The 17,999-nt window shown below is 38.6% G+C and overlaps 1 protein-coding gene across 1 annotated transcript in view; it reads left to right on the top strand.

Annotated features, from left to right (window-relative positions):
- LOC139700444 (protein glass-like) overlaps window positions 1-17,999 on the top strand; it is a 66,522-nt gene that overhangs the window by 32,542 nt on the left and 15,981 nt on the right. Inside the window, exon 5 of the mRNA XM_071599046.1 lies at window positions 2,131-2,469. Coding sequence (XP_071455147.1) covers window positions 2,131-2,469 — 339 coding nt within the window. The remainder of the gene's footprint in view (window positions 1-2,130; window positions 2,470-17,999) is intronic.

The following is a 17,999-nucleotide window of genomic DNA, read 5'->3' as shown; positions in this document are numbered from 1 at the left end:
CGTGTGGTAATCATGCTAGGACGACATTTTTGTCGTTTATATACATATTTTATGTCGTGGCATTCAAAATATTATTGTATTCATAGGATAAAACTTATTCCAAAAGTTATACCCTTAGGAAGATTTTGCTGCATGATTACTGGGGGCGTCTGAATAATAAAAATTTCATCTCAGTTTATTTAGATGTTCTCACTAAGTGGCTGAAATGTGGTAATGGTTAGAGAGGAAGGTCAAAGTGATCAAAAAACAGTGTCAATAATTGCGGACAGTTCCTGAATTTTCTCTCTGAAAAGGGTACACGACACGCCGTATTGTTAATATGGTAATGATAAAAAAGATTAGCTCAGGGTTATATGGATGCCGTAGCAATTTTTCCTACATTTGAATCTTTGTTCAGATTAATAATTCAATCTGATGTACATATTTAAGTTAAATAATCTACCCTAAGAGAAATATAAACTGTCCGACATATTTTTAATGTTATTGTAAATAATTATTAACAGTAATATATTTAAAGCTTGGTATATTAATATCTAGAATGGATCTGAGGTTTATGGAGGTCTGAATACGTCTGCTTAGGGAATAATGTCGTTAACTACGGCGGGCCACGCGGGAGGGCTAGAGATCATGGACTGTAAGTGATAATTTGTAATCTAAAAATTCCGAAAAATATTTATTCAATGCGGAAATAGAATAGGTAAACGCAGAAAGTTTCACGCCTACAAGATCATCCGTTTAACAATAAAACTAGATACTATTAATAACTTAAAAGTAAGATTTACAATATTTTAATGAAATGTGTGTCACCGCACGTGAAAAGCAAATGCCATACGTTACTACAATATGAACAAGATCCGTACGCCTTCGAATGTTGGCACGTCAAGTAGCGAAAAGTTGCCAATCCTGACATACTATATACCAGGGATTTCCCCGCCTCTGCTTCTCAAAGTATAAATAAATGATGGTGAATTTCCCAAACGTATATGATGAATACTGAAAAGTGCAGTAATATTTAGCGGAAAGATTGATATATCTCATGCAATTTACACAGTAATACCTTATTAGTACATACTCGGATAGCTCGAGCACTCTGCTGAGTAGGTTCGTTGGCAGGGTATCAATTAGAGGTTGGTTTTAGACGTTGGTGTGGGGCTACCTACAATTAATCGATTAGGATTCATGTATCAAAAGAATTATTTGTGGTATTCCGGTGCGTAGAGCGATGGGCTACCGGCGAGGTGATTGATGTGCTACTGGTTTCGATTACGGGTGGCGGGCACCCTCAGTTTCACCCAAGCTGTTTAATATTAATGAAGTCCAAGATGTATAATAAAGCTGGAGGGTGTATCGACGCCGCGAAATCTGAGAATCAAAATAAGGTTTTGTTTTATATTTAAATTAAAACCATAAACACAGTAATCAACCCTAAGGTCGGTTTGGTAGGTGATGATAGAGTTCACCCAGTACTAAGCCTGACGGCGTGTGAAATTCACACACCAGGGTAGGGGGGCCAGTTCCTTTCCCTGTGCCGGTTATGGTTTCCCAGGAAGATCTGGTACCCGGAAAATCACATAGCTTGGGTGGATCGGAGGGTGCCCAGAGAGGCTTGCCCGGGAATCGAGCCCGGGCCCTCCGGTCTGTAGTCCAACGCTCTACCCCTGGACTTACGCGACCAAATATTTAGATTATAAAGTGAAAAATTATAAACATGTGCATTGACAAACAATGAATGACGTCATGCTCTCTCGGCTTATCTTCTGAATAAAATCCACTCGCGTTTTTTTTTCTAGCGGGTAAGATTCCCAATGAATTTCCGCCGGTGTTTCAATGGCAGGCACTTGATCATCGTCTTCAGGTCCTCTTGGGCATCTCGAGGCCTTCTCAGGTCTTTATTCTAAAGACGTAAAGATCACGGTCGAGGGCTGGGAGGGTCGTCGAAATGTCGGCGGAGTCTTAGTATCTGCTGAGAGACCCGAGAGGAATTTACTCAACATTGGCATATGGTCCGATGGAGCTAAATAACAAAACACCCCCGTGATTAATCCCGTACGATAGGGCATCCTTGACCTGTTCTCCGTGGCAAACAGGCGTGCCTTGCTAACAAGTGCATTTCTCCCGTCTCGCGCGCAGATGATGTCCCCGTCTGGGGGCTACGGAGCGGCGGCGGCGCAGTACTTCGGCGGCGGCGGCGGCTGCGGGGGCGGCGGAGGCATGGGCCTGGGCCTCCAGGACCAGAGCATGTGCTACGGGGGAGGAGGCGGAGGGGGCGGGATGGGGGGCGGGATCCAGTCCCACCATCCTCCGCCGCCGCCCCCGCCCCCACCGCCCCCGCCACCTCCTCCCCCGCATCAGCACAGCGTCTTCCCCAGCATGAGCGTCAACGTGTCCATGAACATGACCATGGGCGTCCCCGCAATGGGCTACAACATGACGGATGGGATGCAGCACCACCAAGTCACGTGCCCGCAGGTGAGAGGCCATCACACACACCGCAATACCTGCCAATACTAACGCACCTTTGAGACTACTATTGAGTGACCAATACGCTCACCTATCAAATCAGTCATCGGTTGAGTATTACGATAATCATGATGACGAAATACCTTTTCGCTATCTCCTATTTTCCCATTGTTCTCTTCTACCCTTTAAAAGAAGCTTTACCTTCAACCTCCTTTCGGCCCTCTAATTCTTCCCTTCGATAATCATTTTAAAAATCACCTCATGGCTCAATCCTTTCTTAAAAGAAATAAAATCTCACCATCAAGTAAGCAACAACTCTGTAGCCTTTTTATCGGGAGAATTTAGTCTCACCATCAAAGAGAACGCTCCAAGTGTTCTTTACCTTTCCGAATTGCCCTTTTCTGCTTTCACTCTAACATTTTTCTGTAAAAGGTTTCAAACCACTTGTAAAACGTGCTCAAATGAACAAATTGATACTTGGAAATCAATTAAACACCTGCATAAAAATAAACTTTAAATATATAAACCCGATTACTTCGGCGTGTGACTGGGTTTTTTAATAAGTTTTGGAATTATGATCCAGCCTCAGGATCTTTTGCGATTATTTGGGACTTGTGTGCCACCTGACAATGTCTATCAGCACATGTGTATTTTTAATAATAATAATAATATTTTGGAAAAATTATGTTCACTTTACAAATTCAGTGGTTATTTTAAATACCAATGGTATTAAAATCAGAGTGAAAATCATAAGATCTAAAAAATTAAATTAGAGAATATTCAAGATTTTGTAGTGGAAATTATAATGATACAAGCGTTTGGAAGTAGGGAAGAGAGTATAGACGCCTGAGTTCTCACTATATCAAGTATAAATATCAATTGATATCACAGGCATGCTAGAAAATGGCAAAAATGTGGTTGTAGACGCTATTTTAAAATTAAAAATCAATTTTCTTCAATCACGCAATCATCGATAATTTTACTTTATTAAACAGGATGCATAGCCACAAAAAGTACAATTTTATAATCAAATATGCGGCAACTAAACGGGAGTTGAGAATTCTCCACTTAAAAATCAGAGCTAGGGATTTAATATGTGTTTAACGTTCTTCATGACGAAAAGATTATTTTAATTTAGACGCTTTTTAAATAATCAATGAAAAATTTTACTTACTTCTTTGGTAGAAAAAAAAATTCCTAGGAAACAGCAAGGCCGATCTCAACTGTGAAGAGCAGGTAACTGGAAAGCATTTCCGGGAAAATTAGCATTCACACAAGCGATACGCAAAAATCTGCGATTGACCAATAGTCATGTAGTCCAAATCTTCCGAAATGCTAAAAACTAATTATGGCTCACTAACGATCAAAAACTACCTGTAATTGAAGTGCTCTCTTTTCCATGCTATCCACGACCGACGCCATGACACTTGCCAGCGCTGTTTACTTCCTTTGCTAAGCAACCGCTTAGCCTGTTACGCCCGTTACGCCTGTTATCGCCCGACGGAAGGTCCGAGTTTCTCTTAAATTAAGAGCGAATTAAAACTTCTTTATACCGCTACTCTTCTATTTCTATTAAACCTATTACAGTTCGGCACAATGTGATATATTTCCACCAGGTATGTGTGATGAAAAAATAATTTTCAACAGATTTTCCTTGAATACAAAGTAACTTCTGCAACGATTTCCATAAATAAACTACGAATCATGTCACGCTGCTTGACATTTTCAGTATTTTTCAAATAAAAATGTAATGAGGGTGTTTATCTTGTTTACCATGCGTATTCATATGCGAGAAGATATATATAATGAGTATTTCATAGTTTTTTCATTCGAAATGGACACCGGCCGAGAAATTGAAAAAGTGTGTTTCCCCTATACATATGGACCAACCACAGCTACAGTTAAGAGGAGTTCCTGCGAATATAAGATCTTCCTTATTGATACACTTTCACTATATTTCCCTCTTATATGATTGATAAACAATCAAAGATACATTGTTTAGGTCTGTATTATTCTCTAACATACAGGCCTTGCAATCGGTTTTAATTGGGTGGCAACTTAACTCTAACTCAAAGACGATCATCGCCGTGCTAGAAATTACGGCTGTACTGCCTTTTCTACTTAATAATTACGCTCACATTGGTATATCTAATTGCACTCTGTATCATCTGGTAGTTGCCTTCATATCGATATCACGTTATCTGTATGCACATATATCTTTGGAAAAAACAATGTTCCTCCTGTCTGATATGGTCGTACCACAGTCTTCCCTTAGCCTTTGATATTGTTATTAAATGTCCGGTGAATTTTATTTTGACCAGCCCCTTTAAGTGCTATTCACGGTGCCACACGTGATCCATACATTTATAATATTATCTATCGCACACATGAGACCAACATTCTCTATTTAATATGTCTTTTTAATTTATCTTTTAAATTTACAATCAAAATGGAATGCATTTTTTTTTCAATCTCAAAGAAAATGGCTTTAATTCTTAAAGAAACTCGTCCTCTTACTTTACTCCGCTGCACTTCAAATTAATCGCCCATTTTTCTGTTTTTGTCAGTCCGTCTAGAGACTTAAATCTAAGGGAACCACAGGAAACCGAGAGGGAGAGTTGAAATGCATATTGGTTGAAACATAAGATCGTCGAAAAATGTATTGAAAATTTTGAAACCAATTTTAGAAACCTTTTAGATTGTAGTGTCTCTGAAATCGAAGAGAACGTTGTCACCTTGGAACCCCACGGTCGATGTTCCGTGGAGTTTTAAAGAATAAACGAATATTATTATGTCAGCCTAAATCCTGATCATAGCCATGACGCAAAATTGGACTAGTAAAAGTATGACCTTTATGGCAATCGAATTTCCAAACTCATATTAATAAATTTATTAACGGAAATGTTCGATCCGGACTAATTTACTACGCTTCTCCGGTCCTTTCTCATCCCACCTAGCCTCTCATTTCTCAGTGCATACTTAGGTTACATCCACATTCCCTTATTATCAGCTTGAGTAATGATATGCTAATTCATTTGAAATAAAGAAATGATTTTTCTTATGAAATAACAAATAAAACCGTTTTTTACTTTTTTACGAACAAGTTTTTACTAAACATTTAATTATATTGATTTTAATTATCTATACCTAGTCACTTTAATAGTTACATTTGTTAATACCTACTAATTCCAAGTAGTCAGTTTAGAGTTTTCGTTAAAGACGACCTGATGGAAGAGTTTATATAAACACATCTTCAATATAATTAAACTTCATGGATTGGCAGTCAAAGCATGAACCAAAAAAGTGAACGCCTTGCCAAATGGCTTTATTTTGGCTGGGAAGACCTACAGCGTCAGGTTACGTCATTCTCGTTGCCAAAGCAACGACTCAAAATGGCCGCCTGGGGCGTTCCTTCTATTGATCAGAGGAAAAACTTAATTACGTCCTCTAAGAATTTACAACCGATTCAGATAGATGACGAACAATTCATTTAAATTTCAACGAATTATCAGAAATGGACAACGCTCATTGTATACTTTCACTGAGCCACACAGGTGAACATGATAAGAGAAAATCAGCGAGTAAATTGTGTTAAGTTTAATTTTTATTTTGTCGATCGCTTAAGGCAAATGCATAAAAACAAACAAAATATGAAAAAAACAATCGAGATGGTGCGGTGGCTATCGTTCCCACTAATGCTTCCCACTCAGAGGGCCCGGGTTCGAATCCCAGCGGCGTCGAATATTTTTCAGTGGTATCTGGATCAGATAGGGATCTAAGCTAATGCCGACGCCGGGTTTCTCTCCACCCTTTATCCTTTCCTGTCCATCCCTAATGGCGCAAATGACCTTAGCTGTCTGTCGCCTCCCCTAAATACTACTACTAGAAACGAACAATAAAATGAGATTATCAACTGAAAATTTGCGAGCAAAATCGTCGTCATAAAAAATGATATCCCACGCAAGAGATCAACTCAAGCAGGACACGCACAAAAATGAGTACGCTGCACGCACAAACATGCTCAGTGACTGCTTACGGAGGAAAAATCCATCGCCATGGATAGCTACAGCATTCAAGTGCATAACCAAATAGTGAAAGGCATTTAATCAGGATTTTTCAGGGAATCTGCACAGAAAATAGGTCTAATAGTACAAATAGGTCACCTAATAAAAAATGGCTGGTGGATGGATAAATCTCGCACTAGGGACCTGCTTACTTAATTTTCATTAGTCCCTTAACAGTTTCCATAAAGTGGTTTGCAAGATGGTCATTCCATAAGCCCGAACACAGCTTCGAGGAAACCAACCACAAAATCCCACTGATGGCGTTAAGATAGCCCAGAGCGATGTCAAACTTATTAGGCAGGCTATAGCCTTAACATTGAGTGACCCTTCGCCATGGCTGAAGTCCTTCACTACCGCACAATGTTAATTGAACTATGACACACAAGTTTGAACGATTCCTTTAAGTTTTACTTTTCCACGTTTCTTTGGATATCATGCTCATTTACGTCTTAGGAGTTTTTCGCCTTCTTCCCAGATCGTTTTGAAGAATTTTTCTTAGCCTTATTAATCTCAGTCTATCGAAGGAAAATCTGCGAACGGCTTATCAGTGCGTCTCGTACTAAAATATTAAAATTATCATGATACCATATATTCTAAATTTGTCAGCGCGTGAGTTAGCAGAATGATTTTTCTTTGCGCGTGAACACTCATTTATATTTTTGAGTGCCATACCTGATTATCAAAAATCGATAGTTATCATTTGCTTCAGGACACTTGACTCATGAAGTTTAGATTCTGTCAAAACACAATCGTTTCTACCATGGAAAAAATTTTCCGTAACAAACGCTAGGATCACTAAAAATTCTATTAAAATTTGTAATGACCCAAAACTATATTATATCTTTTTGTCCAAAAATATTCGTTGTTTTAAGATTAAATATATTTTGATAATTTAATGACACCGAACATATTGTCTTAAGCAGCGAAATTCCATGAGGACCGGGTATATGAGTAGATTTAATGATAAAAAGTAAGGAGAGATAAAGATCTCGGCACAGAAAAAACTGGCATCGGAAACATTATTAGGTTCTTAGGGATATGTGCGCACACGTCCTAACACATATTACGTTTAGCAGTGGGCGTATTGTATTCGAAGCGCTCTCTTCGGGACATTTGGCTAAGAAACGAAATGCCGATGAGCATTTCAATCATACCAAAGTAAAAAAAAATATTAATAGCCCTTCTGTGTAAAAGAAGACATTCGGGGGAAATATGCATAGGAAATGCTCCTGATAAGGCCCTCCGGGGATCAAATAATGAATACCAGAATATGTTGGTAGGTATTATTGATTGATATTGGTGACTTTCGAGAGCTACAGAGTGGAATGTTTCGTACGAGATTTATTCACTTATTTTTCTTTCCTCATTCTGACAGTGGTCTCCCTAAAAAATATAACACCCAGAAAATCGCAGTTTTAGTTACTCCGACGATGTTTCAAAATATATCACTCGCACTTTGATCCGAGACTTCAGCCGCCATTTAAATTCATTTCACTCGTAAAAATTGTAGATTCTAGCGCATCTTAATCAGCACTTACCAATCTGAACCTTAGTTTTCTGCAATATCCACCCATTTCATCTGCAAATGTACGTTTTGCGACGAGTCAAATCAAAATTGCTTAACACTAAAAAAATCCTATTAAAAAACTCGACGGTTGTTTGAATGGGTGGGGGTTAATTCTTCTCCTTTACCACCCTCAATTCTCATAGTCTACCTGGGACCCAACAAACCTAAATGTAGCTGCATCAGAGGCATCACCTGTGAGAGAACCATATACCCTTCTGTATAAATTAGACGACGTTTTGTCAAAAATATGTCATGCCGTTTAGATTTTGATAATATATTCCCAAACTACGACCCAAATTAATCCTTGATGGTGATTGAAATAGCTGGTCACCTTTTAAGTTTTGGATGGCGCTGATGTTGGACGAAGGCAACAGGAATAAGTGTAAATTGGACTACATCTCTAAAGCACAGCTGGGTTAAAATATTCACTGCGAAATATTTCCTTTTGGGACGTGCCTTTGAATTCTGAAACCAGAATTTATGAACCCACAAATGCTCTCCCATTGGTCGCACAAATCGCACGTCACATTTCTCTTCTGGGGAATCGCCATGCACCTGAAGATATGCGTTTTAGAAGACATAATGGTTTTTAGGACTAATAAAATAATAAGGGGGTGACGGGTGTCCAGCCCATCTGCGTCGCGTCGAGGGGAATTTTGAAGAGGGAGAGTGGGAGCACACCTCCCACTCCCCCCCCCCCCCCCCCCGCCACACGTGCATGGGCGTAACTCGATCATCCCCTTAGCTTATTCCAGCACACCACGTGCAATCGATCGATAGAGCGAGGAATCGGCCCCGCCTTCCCACAATGCCCGGCGTCCAGCCACCGCCCTCTTCCCGACTCCCCTTCCTTCGCTCCCCTCTCCATCCCGTTCTCCTTCGCCACCATTTTCCTTCCATTAATCCCGCCCTCCATCTTATTATCCTTTCCTGGTCAATTCACGTCACACATATGGCGTCACTCTACGACTGCACCCTTGTAAGATAGCCATGGGGTTGAGTAGCGAACGGACGTCCTTCCGGCCTAAGAACTTCTGGAACACTCAGAAATCAAAAATTTAAGCTCGATGTTACAAATTTTCTAAAGCTTAAAAAGCTCGAAGGAGCAATTTGACGGTTCAAGTATAATTTCAAAACTGTGCTGGCTGATGCAACAAAGATAGTTTTAAAATGGGATTTTAAGAAGATACTGGAATGCCACTTGACATAAATATGTCTCGGTTTACACCATTTGCATTTAGTGCATTCCCACATATACCTGAATTAGTTTAACAGTGCTTCTGAAAAGCTACGGATTATTTCCCCAAAGTTAATTTCCTCAATTATAAGTTAACTACTTTCAGGTTCACATATTTTAAAATGTAACTCCCCCAATTTCCGCTGCATTCTCAATAAAAGATATAAATCCTGAAGATATCAGAAAAATTTAATCACCATATGCATAGACAAATTTCAATTTACTAATATGTTGTCTAATTATTCTAGTCATCCCAATAGCAAATATTTAAAGCCAATTTTTTTCGGGCCCAGCCCACCCATTATTTAAACATATTGTAAATAGTATGGCATAATGAATCCCCTGCATACATTGAAAATTATGCTCAGACAACTAGGGCATGGTGACTCTCTTAAAAATAAATAAAAAATATATTTTATCCAATTTATTCGAAACCTGAGTCACCCTTGCGTTCCAAAATCAATACTTACCACAAGGATATACAAATATTTCAGTAATTTATATGCAAATATTCAAGTCTGGGATTCAGTTCTGGGATGAATTAAGGGTTTCTCTTTACACGCAGGTAAAATTCAAACGAATTTCTGCCTAAAAGAATTTGTTGTCTCAGGCGTAACTTTATGGAATTTGCATAACATTTTGGAATGTAATTAAATAATTGACTTTGTAATTCCACACACTTTATTTACGTTCAACGTCAAAACCTGGGTCGTATGTTTTTTAAAATAAAGTGTGTGGAATTACAAAGTCGATTGTTTCATTACATTTCAATATGAATTTCTGCCTACTAAAAATAGGAATCGAATTGGTGAATTGGTTTTTCATCCATTATTAATAAACAACAGACTCCTTAACTATTTTCTAACGGTAGAAATAAAGCATAAATAGCATTGGGTACTAGACCGCATCCTTCTCATATAATTTTCAAAGGAAGTTGCGATTGCAAATGACAAGGGAAAGTAATGAATTTGATGGTTTGAGGCTCTACTTTGTGAAAAGTCATGATCAATGAATAAATAAATTTATTATTTTTTCACAAAAAAAACTTTATTATACTAATACTGGTTTTGACGAATAGATTACATCATCAGGTAGTATAATCCCATAAGGTGGTATCATCCGATGAAGAAGTTGAAATGGATATTTAGATGGATATTTTCACAGCCTTTCTGACTCTAACTTACGGGAAGGAAAACTGATGTTGGAAAAACGCTCGACCAAGTGTGTTGAAGTCAAGGGAGATAACGTGGGAAATAAAATAATTTTTAACTGGAAATCATGGTCTTTCATTGTCAGGCCGAGAACTTTCACCTTACCCTGGTATATATTCAGTGAGGGAAAATTACATTTAAAATACAATTTATTCGGAAGAGCAAAAATACCTGTAAGTAAATAATCGTGTTTGTTTTTTTCTGTTTTGATAAGGCTTCTAAGATTAAAATACACATTAGCTTTGTCACCATAGTAGTAATACATTTTGTTAAGCGACGGGAGCGACAGTACAAAGTGACTTTGAACTCAGCATTTCGCCAAAAATGTACCATGTGCTACCGTGCTCCCAAAGTCCACCCCAGGAGACTTGGGTTGTTCAAACGCAGACATTCGTCATGGCTTAATCCTAAAACTATTACAAAGCAGATTGATAAATAAAATTAGGAGTTATTCGATGCCGATTATAGTGAATTTGGAAGAGACAAGAGGTGTTAACTCGTTGAGCTCGATCGCCTGCAGGGCCAACTTGGCTAGCAGGACCGACCGTGAAGCGTGCAGCATCGCTCAGGCGCCCATAGCGGGACACTTCAGATTATCAACCATTTGAGGTATCCAAGATTTTCTTTTGATGTGACATCTACTAATTTTTACATCATTCTAAGGAGAAATTAAAGCATTAAATATCTGTGAAAATAACCTTAATTTACTTCTATGTTATAAATATCGCAGTCTATCATCGTGCTAGTTACTAACAAGTTTCATTACGTAAGACTTTCATATGGCTCACATAAACCTGAATAACTGATTAAATCTACCGTTTTTTGAGTAAAAATTTTACAAATGAAGTGTGTACAGTTTTAACCAGTTACGCTTGGTACGAAATTCTCAAAATAGACTCAATAAATAAAATTTACGAATAAATATAACTTTATCATTCAGTTAATAATTAGGAAATGTGGTAGCCAAGGGGATAGAGCGTTTTGACTGCTGACCGGATGTTCAAAGCAGGTTAAATATGTTCATATTCCATTTCTAACATTTTTGTGATTTTTCGAATACTAGAACGATGAAATAAACTTCATTTTAACCTATTTTTTTACTCATTAGGTATCTCTATACACGAGTGCACGTTATTTTAGTTGCACCTTTACCATCACATCCAGTATATAAAAGTAAACGATCCATTGGACGAAAAAATGCTGCCCTGCAAAACATTTATCAATCATAGGAATATGAAAAACACATATGTCGACGCCAACCGAAAATGTTTGTATCATTCGAAAACACATAAGAAGTGAAGTTTCAATGAACTCCTCGGCAGTCTGACCTTGGGAGAATTCAAGCTTTGCATTTGAACCTTCCGATTACTCAGCAGAAAAGACGTTGCACTGTTGAGAATTGCTTCCTTTCAGGCTTGACTTCTAAGACTATTGTGCAAATGCATCAAAACTAGCCAACATAGTTTAAAATCGAGTAGACTTTAGCACACACCAAACAGAGCCAAATTATTTAAGTTATCAAAAGATGACTGGAAAAAATCTTTGAGGGTTAATTCAAATCCTGCCAAGAAATATGTTTAGCATTCGTTAATTTCCTGGTGTTTGATGAAGTAAATGGGGGGATTGTATTCAGAAATCCCCAATTCCAAGACTCTTAATTACTTTAAAGTAAGAAAAATGTGTCGGGCCTAAAGCATTAATTTTATGTAGAAGCAGTTATATTTGTGCACCAAATAATAAAAAAATACGGCATACCCATTTAGGCAGCTTATTCATCTATGAGTATATTAACAACCCTAATATATAATGTGAGCATAAACTTATTATCAGAACTGAAATAATTATGATATACCTGTTAATCCTGAGCCCCCAATGATTATCTATCGATGTGAGCATGATCTATGTGTTAATGTCACCTTATGCCATTTGGTTTTTGAAGTAGAATAATATATAGTATGTTTCCAGACTGCTTCTAATTCAGCAGAAATACGCAAGCATTTCTGATAATGGTGAACTTATTTCATGAGTCCATTGACCTTCCGTCCGTGAGTATAGATTTCGAGAATTTCCTTTGGTAAAATCTGCGTAAAGAAAGTTTAACCTCCATTTATTTTCAGCTTAGTTAATTCATAAATCGATTTCGCATAAAATCATCTTGTGTCATCTCTTACACTTACAAAGTTTTAGGTCGACGTAAATATTGAGTTGCACATTAATTTTAGAAGCCAGTGTCCTCTTTACCGATAAGAATATCATGTAAATATGAAGAGTACAGATTCAAAATGTTGGTCATGCCTTCTTGAACTCAATAAGTAAATATTTTAGTTGAAAATTGCGATTTTAATTGACGGAAAGCAGAGAACATCACATTTAGCTGTTCAGATTTTTCACTTACCTTGTACATATCTCCCATGTACTCATGCAATATTTCCATTACTTCTTTTCCTTCCTTTATTATATTTCCTTACCTGCTCCCTATCTTCATACCTTCTGTCTGTGCTCCCGATGTTCTAGTGCCATTTCAAGTAATATTCTTCACTTTGTAGTACACCAAGTCATGTCTTCTCATGCGTTCCAGCTTTTGTATTTCTGCACATTCTTTGTTTAGCCATTCTTTCCTAGCTTCTTTCCTTAGCCACCTTAGTTCACCATTCAGTTTTCTATACAATTGTTTTCCCTCCATAGCCTTTAAACTTTTGTACTTTCTTCTCGCCTTCATTTTATCAATCATCGCCGGTATTATCCATGGCTTCCTCGTTCACTTCCCTTTCCTGTAGTCTATCAATTCTTTGCTTTTCTCTTCAAAGCCTGTCTTTATTCTCTCCCACTGTTCCTCTACACTCTCCTTAGTTGTTGCATTCAGTCTCTTCATCTCCTCAAACATCTTCGCACCGATGTCCTCTTTATCCAGTCCCTTTACTTTATCCAAATCTCACTTCTTGACTGCCGCAGCCCTTTTTATCCTTTTCAGTCATTATCTCGATTTCTGCACTAGGGAGTTCGTGATCGCTGTAATTATCTGCATCGGGGAGACCAAAAACCCGCTTCACTATCCATTCTGCTCGTTTCTGTATATATTTTCTACCAATATTAAATCCATCTGCTTTCTATGCTCCTCACCCTTGCTTTCCAGGTGTACCATCTTCTCTTTGGAATTGAAAGCATTGCATTTGCCACCATTAACTTATTTTCCCTACCAAATTCCACCACCCTATCGCCTCTTTCGTTCCTCTCTCCAAGGCCATACTGCCCAACCGTTTCTTTCACCACTCCTTTCCCCTTTACTCGTGTTTCAGTCACCCATTACAATATTGCAGCATCTTTTTCCTTCGTTTCTCCTCATTTTCTCTTTTCTCTCATACACTTCCTCATAACTATACACGCCGGTTGGCATGTACACATACATAAATGACTAGAAGGTTTTTGGTTGCAGATTCTATCTTCATACCTATCACTCTGTCGCCATCGTAGATCATCTTGCAGGCACAAGCCTTCGTATTTTTATTTATAATAAATCCAACTCCCTCACTTCCTTTCTTTTTCCCACTGTAATTAAATGTAGTGTGTCCACATTTTTCTTCGCCACATCCTTCCCAATTCACTTTACTAATTCCAATAATGTACATCTTTATTTTCTCCATCTCTCTTCAAAGATTTTATAGTTTGTCATACCTTAAGAAGGTTCTTACGTTCCAAGTTCCAATTTTTACCCATTTTATTCTCACCTTTTCTTTCGTCTTACACGTTGTCTTCGTGCACATTTCAATCTCGGAAATCCGAATGAGGGGCTATTTTTTCCGGAATATTTCATGTGCGAATATTCTACCATGTTATTTCTTTTTCGGCCAGTTGAGGCCACCGTTTTCCAGGAAATCCCGATAGATCTTTAATGTGGTAGTTTCCCGTTGCTTTCCACATCCTATGCCGTTGACCATAGTCCGATTCCTTCACCCTTAGGGAGGGTTTCTCTCCCAAAGGATATGACGGTGCCCTTGCCACCACTATGCGTTCATCCACCCTACAAGTAGGCCCTCCATGGGAAGGTGACTCCTTAACTTGGGAGTCCCTCGGGCACCAGGACTTCGTCAGTATGATTAGGTTGTGCCAAAGGAAGGAGAGGATGACAATAAGATTGGAGTGGTTGTATGAATTACATCCAACCCCTCACAGCCCAATACATCAAGTTAAGATCACTTTATAGAATAGACACTGAGTAACCTATGAACTTGTATTCAATTTGTGTCATAATCGATATATTTTATAGAGAAATACTCTTCGAAGATATTGGCACGAAACTCGGAGAGAAATGCGTTACGTGGAGAATATTAGATGTTTCTAGCATGTGAATTTGTACTTGTGAATTTAAACTTGTATGTGAGGGATTCATAGTATTCATAGTCCTTAATGGAATAGCACACGAGTTCTTAAATGTTCCCCTGTGATCTTAGGTTACCAATTTCCGTGTGCAATGAAAAGTGTGATTTTCTCCCTTGCATGTATATATAGCAAGTATAGTAAATGAGCAAGAGGAATTTTCAGATTCATTCAATCCTCCATTTCTTTTCTTAAGACTTGCTCATCATAATGAAACGCATTACTACATCTCATAAATATGCAGAACATGTGGATACGTGCAAGCTCATGGGAATATTAAATGGTTTATTATAATGACTTTACCAGAGTAATTCCCTCCTTCTTTTCGCCAGCATATGATTCTTTTTTTGCTCCGGGAATTCCAAGGCCTATGAAATGATTTGACTCAATTTTAAAATCCACCGAAGAAAACACATCATTGCCCAACACTCATGCGGTGTAAAGGGTACTAGGTCCCCACACCCAGGGCAGGGGGGGGGGTCACCCCTTGTCTAGACAGAAATATAAAGGAAGGGAATGAAAGAAATGCAAAAAGAGGGTTGCGATGACAATTAGGGGAGAGATGGTAAAAAGATGAGAGAAGAGCTAGAGAGTGACATGAAAAATTATCAGTGAGAGTGGAAGAGCGGATAGGTCGCATTGGCGAAATATCCCGGAAACGTATAGGGTATTACAGACGGAGGAAAATGAAGGGAGAGGAGGTCCCGCAGGGCAACTTGGGAAATGGAATTAATTCGCTAAAAAATAATAGAACGAAAAATAGAGATGGGACTCTACTCTCAAGTTTATTCCAGTAAAAATGCAAGCTTACGACATGTCTATCCCAAGCAAATCCACGCGATGCTCATTGCAACAAATGCTTCATATTGACGCGTTTCTAAACCTTTTCAAATGAACCAAGGACACGTCTACGATACATTGGCTTCAAACTGAGGAAATAATTTCTCTTTAGAAAAACTACTTCGAGCGATTTTTTGTCACATGAACTTAGGAGGTATAAAATAGAAAAAATTGGGTTTTAGATATGATGTAACTATATAAAACCATTGTTATTTGGTAATCTACCGGTTAAGTTAGGTTTTGGATGGACACAACTACCAAATAAATATCTCCTAACATAACATAAATCAGCATCCTACTCTACAACAAGTCCCTCTTCATCTCTGTGTACTTCCTTCCTCCCTTCATCCCGTCCAACATCCCCATCCTGTTCTTGCCCTTTCCTGGTTTGCCTAACATTCTCCCCTCTATTACAGTCTTTAACATCCCACTGCCCATCAATGTGCCCTTCATCCATTTTTCTTGCCTCCTTAGGATTTCTCCCAAGAAACCCCTCTCCTCGCCCACCATACCAAGTACTTCCTTATTTGTTTTCCCTCAGTCCATTTCACCTTCTCCATTCTTCTCCACACCCACATTTCAAAAGCCTCCAATCTACGTCTATCCTCCTGCTTCAATGACCACGTTTCCGCACCGTACATAGCTACGCTCCATATCAAAGTTTTTACGAGTCTTTTCTTAACATCCTTACTCAAAGTCCCTGTCATCAACTCCCCTCCTCTCCTCCCCTCCTCCTTGTGAAAGCCTCTTTGCCTAGTGCAATTCTTCTCCGTACTACTCAGACAATTTAGGTCCGAGAATACTTGCGAGATAGGTAAATTGTTCCACCTTCTCTAGTTTTTGTCCTCCGATTTTAATGTTAATATTAGCCTTTCTCTTTCTGGAAAAACGGTTTTATTAATATTGATTCTCATCCCATATCTATCGCACTGAATTTCCAATTCACTCAGCAATGCTTGCAACCCCTTGGCTGACTGACAAACTAAAGCTTGGTCATCAGCAAACCTAACTGATTTTACGAATTCCCCGCCCACTTTCATTTCCACCTCCAGTTCTTCCCACGCCTCTTTGATCATTTCCTCTGCATACAGGTTGAACAGCAACGGTGATAATGGGCAACTCTGCCTTACACCTCTTCCTAACACTGCCCATCCAGATTCTCCGTTTCCCACTCGCACCTGAGCAGTCTGAGATATGTACAGGTTGCGGATTAGCCTCCTGTCCCTCCAATCTATTCCTATTTTCTGAAATATACTCATTAGTTTTTCCTAAGTCATTCTATGAAACACCTTCTCGAAATCTACGAAACAGGCAAATATGTCCTGATTGTATTCTACACTTCTCTCGATTAGTGCTCTCATTATTGCAAGGGCGTGCCTCTCTCCTTCCTAAATTCACACTGATCATCTTCTACTTAATTATATGCTCTGCTCTCTTTCCTTTTGTTGGTGATCCTGAGAATAACTTTAGCTGCGTGGGTTATCAAACTTATTGTCCTATAGTCCTCACATGAAGTAGCCTTTGCCATTTTCAGTACAGGAACTAACACTGACCTCACTAAGTCTTCCGATCCGATTCCTTCCTCAAAGATGCTACGAATCAGTCCATAAAGACTCCCACATTTTCTTAAACCATTTAGTAGTTCCGGAGGAATATTGTCCGCCCCCACGGCCTTATTTGATTACATCTCCCTTAATGTCCTTTCTATCTCATCGTCGAGTATGGCCGAACCTAAGCTATCTTCATCTACGTCATGTTCTCTTTCTACAGGTATGTATGTCTAACCTTGCTGTCCTAAGTTCTTTACCATAGTTTTTCTATACATTCCATCCATCTCTCTTGGATCTTCTCTTGTTTTTACTATTACCTTACCTGACCTATCTCTAATTGTTAACACAGATTTTCCCTTCTTACTTCCCGATAGTGTTTTAACCTTCTTGTATAGAGCACCATTTTCACTCTTCCTCTGGAAACTTTCCATATCCTCGCACTGCGTCTTACGCCATACTTCCTTTGCTTTATTTGTTACCCGTCTTAATTTATTATTTCACTCTATTACTTCCTTTTGCCTAACTCCTTGTTTACATTCTTCCATTTTCTTCTCTCATCTATCTTTCTAATCATCTCATCCGTGATCCATGGTTTCCTTATCATTTCCTCATTAACGGTTCCTATAGATATAAAACTAAATGATATTAAATACTTAAAGGTTCTTACAGAGTTACAATTGCTATTTGTGATGTAGA

Source organism: Hetaerina americana, unplaced genomic scaffold (genome assembly GCF_022747635.1).
Source record: "Hetaerina americana unplaced genomic scaffold, ioHetAmer1.1.p SCAF_100, whole genome shotgun sequence".
NCBI lineage: Eukaryota > Metazoa > Arthropoda > Insecta > Odonata > Calopterygidae > Hetaerina > Hetaerina americana.
The sequence above is the reverse complement of the archived record's forward strand: the minus strand, read 5'-3'. Positions and strand labels throughout refer to the sequence as shown.